The sequence below is a fragment of the Pollachius pollachius genome (assembly GCF_949987615.1).
Source record: "Pollachius pollachius genome assembly, chromosome: 7".
Classification (NCBI taxonomy): Eukaryota; Metazoa; Chordata; class Actinopteri; order Gadiformes; family Gadidae; genus Pollachius; species Pollachius pollachius.
The window spans coordinates 9734466-9747328 of record NC_136940.1 but is presented as its reverse complement, the minus strand read 5'-3'; the positions used below and the strand labels follow the sequence as shown (position 1 = coordinate 9747328).

Sequence of the window (12863 nt, the reverse complement as noted above, 5' to 3'; positions counted from 1 at the left end):
CCCGCCTTCGACAAACTACTTAAGGAAAACTATAACCCTTTGCTGGAGAAATGCAAAAAGAAACTTCAGACCTGGTCTGTTATCCCACTGTCCCTATTGGGAAAATCAATGTCATTAAAATGAGTATACTCCCTAAGTTTATTTATGCTTTCAATATGTTGCGATGTTATATTCCCTTTTCTATTTTAAGCTAATCAATAGATCAAAATGTATATGGAACAACAAGACCCCAAGGATTAAGTTGAACAAAGTCATGTTTAAAAGGGGGGTTAGAACTTCCAAATTTCCTATGGTATTACTGGGCCTGCCAAGTTAGAAATATAGTTAGAAGCTGGGAACTAGTTATCTTTGGGTAGCATTCCCTAGCAATCCTTTGCTGCTATTTGTGCAGAATATCAAATATTTTTAAATATGTTGCAGGTTCGTAATATCATTGTGTCTTTACATGAAAAGGGACAATTTAGACTCTATCCCACTGAGCTTGATTATCTGAGCTTTATTATCTCTGCTACTTTTGTTAAGGGAACGATATCTCATTTGTATAGTATTTTGTCTTGAAGTTCCCAGAACTCCTTCTCTTCTTTGAGAACAATCTGGAAACTAGAGCTTAAAAAGAAGTTCAGCGCTAAAGAAGGGTTAATTTTTTGCACTGAATTTACCGCACCTTTGATTGCAAACATTAAAGTCAAAGAAACTAATTATAAATTCCTGTATAAATACTATATAACTCCAGTGAAGCTTAATAAGTTTGATGATACAAATTCTCCTATTTGTAGAAAATGTGGAATCGAATCACATTTGTGCATTTATTTTGGTATTGTAAAGACGTTTACTCCTTTTGGGAGAAGATCCATAAAGCAATTCAAGATATGTGTAACTGTGCTTTGGAGCTATGCTATATTTGTTAAATTATGATGTGGAAAATAAGTTTCCTTATGCAAGATGTGTGTTTACAATGTTTTCTTATTTTACAAAAAAAAGTATACTTGCTAGATGGATTTCCCAGTCAGGACCCACCATGGGTCAATGGCTTGAGCGGATAATAGATTTGTTGCCCATTGAAGAAATTACAAGTAAACAGCATTCAAGACTGCAAGAATTCATATCCACATGGTCCTTAGCACTGAATTATAAAGAGAACATAAAATTACAAAAATGAATAATGGATAACCCACAGACTATGGTAGCGTAGTTATTATTATTATTTATTTTTTGCCTTTCTTCTCTTTTATTTTCTGTCCTGTGGACACATTTAGTTGTATTGTCCCTGCTGTTTTGTGTGATGTTATGTGGCTGTGTTTGGGGGTATGTGAGTGATATGTGATAAATTGTGAAAAAACAAACAAAAAAACAACAACATGAAAAAAATGATGGATACCGAGTCATTTATAAATCACAACGCAAAAGAGAATTGTTACACAACCACCAAAAGATTATTTTGGTTGGTTGTGGAAAAATTAAATGAATACATTATTTAATAAAAGAAATTCCCAACTCATCCCAGCCGGGGTCTAATTGAAATGGTTGCTCCTAATCTTTTAATTGAAAGAACACTAAAAACAAAATTAAAAACACCCTCAAGTCGTTGGAGATAATATGGAAGTAACCATCTGTGACCAACACACCTTTATTATATCCCTATATTATACATTTGTACACATCAAATTACAATTAATGCCTCAGAAAAATGTTTAGGTGTTTAACATTGATTTAGTAATGCTGCCACCCCAGACTGCCTACTCTGCAGTATGGTTGTCGGTTATTATTGTTGGGGTCAGTGGAGGGCGCTATAGACCTTTACATATTCAGCAGATTCAAACCCTCACCCTCGGGCACATCAGGGGTTGATTTACCCAATGACTGAAGAAAACATGCGTATGTGTGCGTGTGTGTGCGTGTGTGTGTGTGTGTTTTTGTGTGTCAGTTTGAAGTCAAAGGAAGTTTGATACGACGCTACAGGCCATTGTATTTTGGGCATTTTTATACCCTGACTGCTTTATCATCCAGCTATTGCGACGTTAAGACATTAGTTGTGATGTGGTGGCATCATGTAGTTGTTTTATGTTCTGTGTTGTGTTCATGTAGTGCAATTGTATTTTTTTTGGTTGCTTTGTGTGGTGTTCTGGCAATTTGTTGTGACATGGTTTTGTATTTATTTGTGTTTGTGTTGTGTCATGGTTTTGAATTCATTTGTGTCAAGTGGTAGTGTTTTGGTGTTGTGGTGGTGTTCACTCTGCGACATCACGCTATCTGTCCTGAAGGTAAAGCCTTGAGGCCAGCAGGAAGTGACATCAGGGACTTTTAAAGACTGTGACAGAGCGGGTAAAGGTCTAGTGCAGACGTGACTGTGTGCAATTACACAACAAGTGTCAGTTCATGATTTTTATCTAGAGATGTTAATCTCTGGAACATGAATTCCGGTCTGTCTTCCCCTCTGTCTGTCTTTCACTTTCCAGTCTGTTTTTCTCTCTGTCTGTCTGTCATTTTCTGCCAGTCTTTGAGTCTGTCAATCTCGCTGTCTGTTCTCCATCTATTCTAAATCCATCTCCCGGTCTGTCTGTCTGTCTGTGTTCTCTGACTCAGCACAGTGGAGCTGGGAGTTAATGGGGAGAACTTAAGTGATGTTTGTGAGACACACAGAGTTGTTTATCAAGGAGCCCTTATCAATTCACACATACACACACACACAAACACAACAAAAAAACTCACAATCACTCTACGCTAAGATAGAGACAGACAGACAGACAAACTGATCTTAACTGCTTGGACTGGCACACTGCTGTCCAATAGGAAACAAGCGTGGTGTAGGTAAAGTGATGAAAATAAAACACACACCTTCAAGCACGGAAAGGCCAAAGAGTGGCCATACACACACTGAATAACACACATAACTGAAGACTGCTGCCAAGTTTTACTCTGTTCTCTCCCATTAATTACATCACAAATTCAGGTACTGTCAGCGTGGTGCGAAATCGAATTTAGATTTCAACCTCCATCATTTGCCTTGCGTTTGTATTCATTTACATAGAAAGAGAGGTGAGGCTAGTTTCCTGGCTACGATATCTCAGCTAGCCTAGCTATTAGATTTGATTAGACACTAAAAATTCACTCTTTTTCTGAATCTGAACCAACATGTAAGTAGAATGGTTAGTATTATTTAAGGGTTATTACATAATGCTCAAACCAAAAACACAAGCGTCAACATTATCATATTGTTGTCATACTTGTAATATAAGATGCACTTTATTAATCCCTGGTATTTGATATAAAAATTACTAAAAAAGTTACAAAAACCCTTTAAAAAGATTAGGAAGATTATTATAAACTTAAAAATTAAAGGAAGGCATTTTCACTTCAGCCCTGAGTTCAACCCACAAATCACCTGAATAAAACAGACCTGCCTAATGCATCGTAGCCACAAGGGGATTTCTATTTGGACTATTTCGATGTGACGTTGATATTACGGACATATAGTGATTAATACCTGGGTTAAAACAATGTTTTAGGGGAGGGGGGAAAATAATCTGCATTTACAATAATTTTTTGATATATACATTTGAACCACCACTCTATCCCATGAGTGGAGCCATATTCCACGATGTGGTGCTCTGAATTATTTCAGATTTTCTTGGGGCCCTCACTGGCCTGGGCCTGGAAGTACAGGTCGGCGTACTCCAGGATTAGATCGACGGCCGACAGCAGGAGGGTGTCTGTGTTGCTGTCCAGCTTCAGCTCACTGGAGTAGTTCTTCACCGGCATGATGGAGGAGGTGGACATACCCAGCATCTCCCCTGCCTTGGACATCTACAAACATGTACACACACATACACACACATTATACACACTATATATTATCTCTCTCTCTCGCTCTCTCTCTCTCTCTCGCTCTCTCTCTCTCTCTCTCTCTCTCTCTTTCTCTCTCTCTCTCTCGCTCTCTCTCTCTCTCTCTCTCTCTCTCTCTCTCTCTCTCTCTCGCTCTCTCTCTCTCTCTCTCTCTCTCTCTCTCTTTCTCTGTCTCTCTCTCTCGCTCTCTCTCTCTCTCCCTCTCTCTCTCACCATTTGCTGGACGGTTGGGCTCTTGTATACATCCTTCACATCCCTTGCTGTCATAGCACATGCCTTGTCGATGTGTGTTAACAGCGTCACCTGGTGTACCCCTGGTGAAGCACAAGCTCATATGAAGACAGGATTGTTTTTGTGGGGGAAAAAAGACATGACCTTTTGTAAGTTACACAACAGATGACAATAATATCTGGCAACCTTGCTAAATTACCATTACGGAAATTCATAAAGCCGAATTCAGTTGTCTGGTGTGGTGTGAGTGTGGGGATGATATGGATAGTTTGGTGTGCGGCGATTTGGGGTCCCCTAGCTACGGCCCTGAGTTGGGGGTGGGAGGAACTCACCCAGATCACTGATGTGATCGCGGAGCTGCTGGAAGGTTCCTCTGAGGCCCCTGCAGTAGGAGGCCAGCCGGGAGGCATCCAACACAAACACAACACAGTGCACCCTGTCTGCAAGGCTGGGCTCCTCCAGGTAGCCCGCGGTGCTCGGGAGCAGCGGATGGCTGGGGCTGAACTACAGGTCAGCAACAGCAGCGCACACATGCAGATCAGAGAGTCAGCAGAACACATGAGACACCATAACATGGTGATTTCCAACCATTTTCTGGCCTATGACAACATCTTTAGGGCTGTCGGACCTTGCTGTTAGTGTGTTGGTTGTTGGTTTATGTAAGTGTGTGATGTTATGGCGAGTGTCTTTGTTGTTGGTTAATGTTAGTATGCTTCATGTTGGTTAATGTTAGCATGCTTGATGTTTGTTAATGTAAGTGGTTTGATGTTGGTTAATTTTGTTTGTTTAATGTTGCTTAATGTGAGTGTGTTTAATGTTTGATAATGTTAATTTGATGAAAGTTGGTTAATGTTAGTATGTTTGATGTTGGTTAATGTAAGCGTGTTTGATGTTGGTTCATGTTAGTATATTAATTTACCAATGCGTTTGGTGTGTTTGAGGTTGGATAATGTCAGTATCTTTGAAGTCTGTTAATGTAAGTGTGTTTGATGTTGGTTCATGTTAGTATGTTAATTTACCAATGCGTTTGGTGTTGTTCCTGGTTGAGGTTCTGTTTTGAACCAGCCCCTCAGCCCTACCAAGGCTTCCCCTCTCACCTTGTGTCCTTCGGGGGCGTGGCCTTTGATGACAGCCAGGATGTCATAGAAACTGATTCCGGTGCCTTCCCCGTCTCCCAGACCCATGACATCACACATGATTAGTGCAGTAGGCAACACCCCTTTCTTACCCTGGATAGTGAAGGTCTGCAGCTGTTAGGGAAAAGAGATTCAAACTGAAGTCCTGTTTTCACGATTAACCTTCAACGGCAGCCAATCCATAACAAGAAACACAGATATCTTATATTGGATACACAAGTCAATAGATCTCAAAATAGGATGAAACTATACTAGCTTTTACAGTCAAGGTGCGTATCTGAACTTTGCTGTATTCTGGTTCTTTCCAACCTTCTTGGTGAATCCAGCCGTAGATGAGCCCACCATGGCATGGTTCAGGACCCTTCCGGAGAAGATGGACTGGACCGAGCTGATGAAGCTGGACTTCCCAGAACCCACTGGACCGAGGAGGAGCACGCGGGCCGGCGCCCCACAGCTGGATTTGTACGAACTGATCTTCGACATCAGCTCTTGCTTGTGGCTGCACATCGAGATTTGAGGAAAAACATGTGTTATGGCCAAGAGATCGCAAGGATCTCAGCTTATTTGATGCTTTATATCAATGTATAAACATTAAATTTATTTTTATAGGCAATTATTAGTAATTGAATTATTATTATTATTATCATTATTGTTGGTATTATTACTTTTAATATTATTTTTATTATTATCATTATTTATTATCATCATTATTAATATTATTATTATTATTATTATAATAATAACTATTATTCAATAGCAAAATGATAAATGGGGAGTAGGTAAACTAAAAATGTTGATTTAACTATATAATGAATTAATGTTTTCACTTACTCATTCGTCCACTGAATATCTCTTAAATACCTGACTAACATCTCCGGCCAGGTTGATTTCAGGTTATCTCCAGAGTCAGAGGAACCTGGGATGGAGGAAGCCTAGTCTAAACTTAACTTAATACCTCAGAACATTTCCTGAATGGTTCTCATCCTTTTTGCTGCCGTGGCACACATATCAAGTATAATATGGACTATTCTGATTTGTTAAAATCTAAGCCTTGTCAGCCAGGGAATGTGACTAATTGTAATGTGTCTTCTTGTCTTAAAAGGACAATACCGGTCTGTGAAGATCCATACAAATATAGTAGACGTGTAAGACTCACCTTTAACTTTTTTAGTTGGTTTAGATTTCTCAGCAGGGCTAGGCCCAGCTAAAGAGAGACCAGCGAAATTTGAGGTTATGGGAACAGCAATTGCCTTTTCCAGTTTGTCCCCGCCAAAAGAGAACGCCATTCTGAAAAAAAAAAAATACGATTAGGCCTATTCCAGATTGGATGACACATGTTGATTTACATCTAACCTTTCAGTTAGTTGCCCTTCTTCATTTCTGTTAATGTAGGCTACAAGGCCTACTCCATCTTCATTTCCTGCTGACCAATGAAAGATTACCGCAAAGTGGGCACATGTCCAGGGCCCTGTCCAATGGGGGGGCCCTTGATATATTTATATATATAGGCCTATATATATATATTTATTTATTTAATTTTAATTTTTTTTAAATATTAAATATTTTATTTTAAAAAAATTCAAATGGCCAAGACTTTGGTCATAAAAGGATTTGAATATTTTTGATTGGCAAAATGAATACATCACATTAAAAAAAAACAAAAAACGTGCCGTGACTCGGTGTGCTATTGCATGTATTTGCGTGTTGGTAGGGGTCTATGGCTGGTTTGTGTCCAGGGCCCGTGGTCATGTTAATCCGTCCTTGCTGCTGACGCGTTATGGCGTCCAGGCATCCAGAAACCCCAATGAACTGTCTCCAAAAAAAACATCTGCCCTACAATGCTGTATTTAGCGATACGATGACATAACATAACAAAAACATGAAATCCGGGGATAACACAGCAAACGTTCAAGAGAATACTACAAAAGGTATATTGATGAGAGGTAGAAGGTGTATTCCTCCATCGACTTACCTGTTGTCTGGGCGTCTACCAACGTAGGCTTATGGTCTGAATGACAGTTGGTGTGAATCCTCGATGACTTTCTGTGAAATTAAAGTGATCGATTCGGTACTTTCAGTTTCACTGAGTTGCATCGATTGCCACAAAAACGATACTGTATCTTCGGAAGAAAATGTAGATCGATTGAAGTTGGTTCTGATCATAATAAATAATCAATAAACTGTACTTTGACAGCCATAGGCTATTGTTTTATTGCGTAGGCTATAACTACTCATCGTTATAATAGGTGTAGGCTACATTTGTACCTACCTTGTTTTGTTTCTCGAGCATTGGTGAACTTTGTAGGTCCACCACTACAAAATATTATATCATAATGTAAAATGATGAGACACAGAGCGGGTTCGAGTTGTGGCTTCCCTGACTCTCGACGAGCTGGCTGTCGCCCTGCATCGTTGACCCCGCCCCGCCGTCGTGATTGGAATGTGTGTTTGAACCGTTATAAATCGCGTAGGCTACAATTAAAGCGTCTAATATTAAATAATGAAGTGATAAATAATATTTTACTTGGACATATCCATACCTTAAAATAAATTAAATTAAAAGCATAGCCTATATAAAATTATGAAATTACCTCTGAAGTAGGCTATTGCGTTTTAATAAATGGGTCATAAATGTATTTTTAAAAAACCGTGGATTTACTCAACTCCGATTTCTCTAGTTTAAATTCGTCCAACATTCTTTTTTATTGTAACTAACACCTTGTTGGTGCAACCAACCAAAACGTCTTCATTAAAAATGTAGCCTATGAATGATGGAGGGTTATGGTTGTAGCTGATGGTTAAAATACTGAGCTCTACTCTACTCTTTTGCTCTACTCCAGTGCCGAAGCTAGACCTGTTTTGGGTGGGCTCAAGCCCACCCAAAACTTGCCTTAGCCTACCCTATCGTTTCGTCCTCAAATCTAATATTCTTCCCTTTTTTTACACAAGCAATGGGAGGATGGGTGCTGTACACTAATGAATAGGCTCAAATGGGCTTGTGAAATCGAGCGCAACCTTCCTGCAGGAATCTCTTACCTCTGATTGGTGGGTGGGCGTCTCCTGTTTGACAAAGTCAAAAATGCAGCACGAGCGCACCTAACATAGTTTCTGCTGTTTCGTCTGTCAAAGAGGCTAGCTAGTCTATTTTTCAGAAAATCCACGATTTTCAGCTGTGTTATAACATGACCAGGTAATAATTCAATTTAAAACCTTGACATAATCTGTTAGATGTCTATTTAATGACAGTTGAACACAAGGTAATTCTATCTATGCCTCTTCTTGAGTTGCTTCATGTTTTAGTCGGCAGAGGCTTGTAATGGTGCATAGCATGATAAGCATGATAAGGCGCAAGGAGCAGAAAAAGTTGACATGAGTGCTAATTTTCAGTTTAAAAAAACGCTGACATTATTTTATCAGCTGAGGGCGCTTTCATTGCCATAACAACGTGAGCTAATCAACAAGTAGGCCTGTGATGCAAAAAGGTCCTTTTTGCAGCACAAGTTCTATAACAATGTATGGGTCCCTGAAAGTGAGGCGACGCAGTTAAGTGCTCCCAAAAAAGTGGTCTGTTTCTCATAGAATTAGGCTAGTAGGCCTACATGTTGTACTTGTGGACTTTTTTGCATCACAAGTTTTATAAAAATGTATGTTGATACAATTTATAAAAATGTATGGGTACCTGAAAGTGAGGCGACATAGTTTAGTGCTCCCGAAATAGTGGTCTGTTTCTCATAGTATTATTCTAGTACATGTTGTACTTTCTTGCATCACAAGTCTTGTAAAAATGTTTGTTGATAATATAATAATAACAATATTCTGATATCAATGAAACAATATTTGTTTTGAAGTTCGCATTTTACTTGGTCTTCACAATTTTAGTATCCAATTTACATATTTATCATGTATAGTTTACTTTGAAAACCAATGTATTTCAGTAACTGTGTAAATACAAAAAAAGGGGGAAATATGGTCATCTGAGTAAAAATTACCCAAAGGAAATTTATATTATACCTCAGATTTCTTATTACAGTTCACATCCATTTGATTACTCCTTCATCCAAACAGTCTTCTTTCCTTTCATCACTTTAGTGGTTCAGAACTGCATTATTTAGCTGATCCTATTGTCTATAACTCAGATAAAAAGGTTAAGTTATAAACAATTTAGTTATTCTTAAAGAGCTAGAGACTAGCCAAAATGTGTTTAATCCTTTCCTCCTTACTAATTGGTATTACGAGTTTAACTGGGGTTAAACTGTTACAAAAGGTCTGTGCTTTTCTGACAATAAACCAGCAGACTGTTCAAAAATACAATATGTTGGATTGATAGATAAATACATAGATTTACCCCCCACCAAAATAAATGTAGGATCTCCACCAGGTCACCCTAAAATGCAGCAGAATGCAGGAAATCACAACTATGATGTTTAATCCTTTCCTCCTTACTCATTGGTATTGTGAGTTACCCCCCCCCCCCCCCCGCTTCCTGGGGCTGAGCCCACCGAAAAGTCAGAACCTAGACTCGCCCCTGCTCTACTCTGTCTAGAGGAGAGGAGAGGAGAAGTGGTGGGGAGGTTGGGCGGGTGTTGGCAGGAAGCGAGGGCGAGAACCAGTCAGAACCAGCTTCCCTCGTTGCTGGACAACTTTGAGCAAATGGTCACCAGGAACCATCTCCTGGTCTCCCAGGAAGGGAAAGGAGATCTGCTGCTGGGGGTGGGGGGGGGGGGTGGGGGGAAAACCATGGCACGTGTATCATACATCATGCATGAAGACATCACTCTGCATACTTCATCATACAGGACGTACTCTACACATGTTTGTACATGTACGTGTGTGTGTGTGTGTGTGTGTGTGTGTGTGTGTGTGTGTGTGTGTGTGTGTATGCATGCGTGCGTCTGTGTGTGTGTGTGTGTGTGTGTGTGTATGTGTGACTTTATTTGTGGGGGGGAAGGGGTTGGGGGGTGTGGGTGTGTGTGAGCCAGAGACAGAAAGAGAGCAAGACAGGCTCAGATGGAGGCAGACACTGTAGTCAGCCAAGTGTCAGCTGCCTTGAGGGGCTTTCCTGTAGCTACTGAGCATGCCCAGTGGCTGGTTCCTACTGAGTATTACCAGTAGCTTCACCAGCGAAATGCATTATTGTGTTAGCATCATAACTGCCAAGTCCATCAAAAAAGAAAAACAGCCGTTTATAGTTTTGAGGTCTTTACGGTTGTGGCTGGCAGGCAGACAATATAATGTGCTGTTTGCGTATTTTAAAGACAATTTAAAACGATGCCCAAGTGTTTTCAGAGGTTGTCTGGATGGTTACCTGGTCCATTGGGAGGGAAGGGTCAGGATTTTGGTGCCTCTGGGACATGGTTCTGGTTCTATGTTTAGAAGTAAGGCAAACATCCCCATGAAAAAAAGTCGTGATCCCAAGGGGTACAACTACAGTATATTCTGTCAATGATGCACAGATAGATTGCAAGTCATCAAAAGTGACCTCATTTCAGAGAATGTCAAGTTATCTTCCAAGTACATCTCGGAAACTTCTGCTGTGTCTTTATATTGAAACGATACTGGTAGACAGGCTGGGCTTTGGGAACAGTTATCTATGTGCGGGTGAGACTCTAAAGACCTTCTGGACGGGGCGGCGCAAAGGGGCCCGAGTGATTGACCTGTGACCCTGTAGCTCCCCACATGCCAGAGGGTTGCTGGGTAGTAACGGTTTGATGTGGACTGGGTTTTAACAAGGCGTGGCCATGGCCACGACAACGTGAGCTCCCTGATGCCATCCGCTTTCTTACGATAAACAGACTGGATGGTCTTTGAGGATCAGTTAGGTCAAAGGGCGACACAGGCCCATAGACGGATTATGAGATATCGGGCCCCTGGGCACGTGGACTCTGCAGCCCCCCCCCCTCTCAGATTATCAGATGAGACATCCTTTATCATCCCATAAAGTTTACAGGTCAACAAAGGGCTCTTTAAGCTTCTTCTTCGTAATACAAGTTCCTGGATAGAGTGGTCTCCAGGAATGAATTTGAGGAATCTATTCCAGGCTGAGTTGACTATGACTATTTACGTTCAAATTATTACTAGCCCTTGTATGGAGCCAGTATCCTGGCATAATTCAAACCTGAAAAACAAAGTTTCAAAGGCTTGTAAGTCTGGGTTTGAAAACTTAACACCTTGTAAAAAAGGTTTTGCAACACTGAAAAAAGAGATTATAGCCTGAAAAAAAATTGAAAGTATCTCGTACTCACGAGATACTTTCTTGTGCGCTCGACATACTTTCTCGTGCGCACAACATACTTTCTTTTTACTTTTTACTTTACTCTTTACTTTTAAATATTCAACCTTTCAAAACTTATTCCTCAATGTATGAACACCTGTTTGCAGAATCCCATTTACAAGGTTTCAAAACCGGGAAACAATGAAATACACTGTTAGAATAGTGCCAGATTTGATACTCTGCAAATGCGCTGGTGACATTTTTTAAACTTTGAAAATGTGTTTGTGAAAAAAATGTAACTTTGAAAATGTGTTGGTGAAATTGATGAAGAAGATAAAATAGAACAAAAAATCATGTTTGCAGATGTTTTGTTATTTTTTAAGGCTATAATCTCTTTTTTCAGTGTTGCAAAACCTTTTTTACAAGGTGTTGAGTTTTCAAACCAAGACTTACAAGCCTTTGAAACTTTTTTTTTCAGATTTGAATTATGCTAGGATACTGGCTCCATACCCTTGATGATGATTTATTGCCTGCAAGAAGAAGGTCCCGTGTCACCCCACTGTTTGTTTGTTTGTTTGTTTGTCAGACATCTGTATTTGTTATGGTTTCAGTCTACCCATATACAAGGCCACAACTATACAGCTCCTAGTGTCCACCAGTACATGGCTGTGTTTGTATGCAGCTGCTCCCAGTTTCCGCAAGTAGAAGACTGTGGTTGTACTGGGCTGCTCCAAGTATACGCCAGGAGAAGACTGTGCTTGTACTGGGCAGCTCCCAGTGTAGGGAATCTGGGAATCTGAAGGAGCCTTGAGATTAAACACAGGAGATGGGGTCCTCTCTCCATGGACTGCTAAGTGTTGAATACAGACGTGAGTTCTGCATGTTTCTTGCCTTTGAAAAACAGGACCATCTGCATTGCATCTGCAGATGTATTTTTATTTATTTCTCAGTGAGGGAAAAAAGAAAAAAGTGACTTCCCCTTTAAGACGACGCCAATGTTAAACCTCTATCTTTCCCCAACAGGAACTTGTTTGGAAAGTGAATGTTCCTCTTTCACAGTCAAAAATACAGTTGTATATTTTTCAGTAGGTTGACCATATTTTACATGGTTCCAAATAGGAGTCAGTACAACAAGGCCAGAACCGTTTTGAGCAGATCTGGGCAGAGTGAGGATGAAGATAAGGATTAAAACATGTATAAACCCGCCCCAGTCTAACAATCTCCAATGATGGCTCCTTATACTCCTCAATGCATCTGTTTTGATCCCCTCTTATCCCTCCAGCCCCCCCACTAACACCTGTACCCCTACAGGTTCCTTCACTGACCAATAGGTCGGTGTGTTTGCGTGCTTGCGTGTTTTTAGTTTCTCAGCTCTATTGTATTATATTCTGTAGCCTTTAGCTCTTTGGACACGTACTGTAAACAATAACGATATGCTATAG

The 12863-nt window shown here is 40.2% G+C and overlaps 1 protein-coding gene across 6 annotated transcripts; it reads right to left on the bottom strand.

Annotated features, from left to right (window-relative positions):
- Positions 1 to 2892: 2892 nt before the first annotated feature.
- On the bottom strand, positions 2893 to 7928 carry LOC307078193 (interferon-induced protein 44-like). 6 transcript variants are annotated; one of them, XM_079739882.1, is made up of 9 exons: positions 7480 to 7928; positions 7183 to 7253; positions 6367 to 7051; positions 6042 to 6126; positions 5520 to 5709; positions 5094 to 5324; positions 4407 to 4578; positions 4057 to 4157; positions 2893 to 3804 (listed from the first exon to the last, which is right to left on the bottom strand). In XM_079739882.1, exons 3-9 carry the CDS (start codon positions 6494 to 6496, stop codon positions 3619 to 3621), a joined length of 1095 nt encoding a protein of 364 aa, XP_079596008.1. In that variant the 5' UTR covers positions 6497 to 7051; positions 7183 to 7253; positions 7480 to 7928; the 3' UTR covers positions 2893 to 3618. The 6 variants fall into 6 exon arrangements, with proteins under 6 accessions (XP_079596008.1, XP_079596009.1, XP_079596010.1 ...); XM_079739883.1 differs by having other exon boundaries at positions 6367 to 7038; XM_079739884.1 differs by having other exon boundaries at positions 6367 to 7023.
- Between the last annotated feature and the right edge of the window lie 4935 nt (positions 7929 to 12863).

Excerpts from the sequence above, each read along its gene's own strand:
- LOC307078193 (XM_079739882.1), bottom strand. The coding sequence starts at position 6,496 with ATGGCGTTCTCTTTTGGCGGGGACAAACTGGAAAAGGCAATTGCTGTT. Across the intron at positions 5,710-6,041 it reads GATATTCAGTGGACGAATGA|CCACAAGCAAGAGCTGATGT; the intron begins GTAAGTGAAAAC and ends CTCGATGTGCAG. Across the intron at positions 3,805-4,056 it reads GCCCAACCGTCCAGCAAATG|ATGTCCAAGGCAGGGGAGAT; the intron begins GTGAGAGAGAGA and ends ACATGTTTGTAG.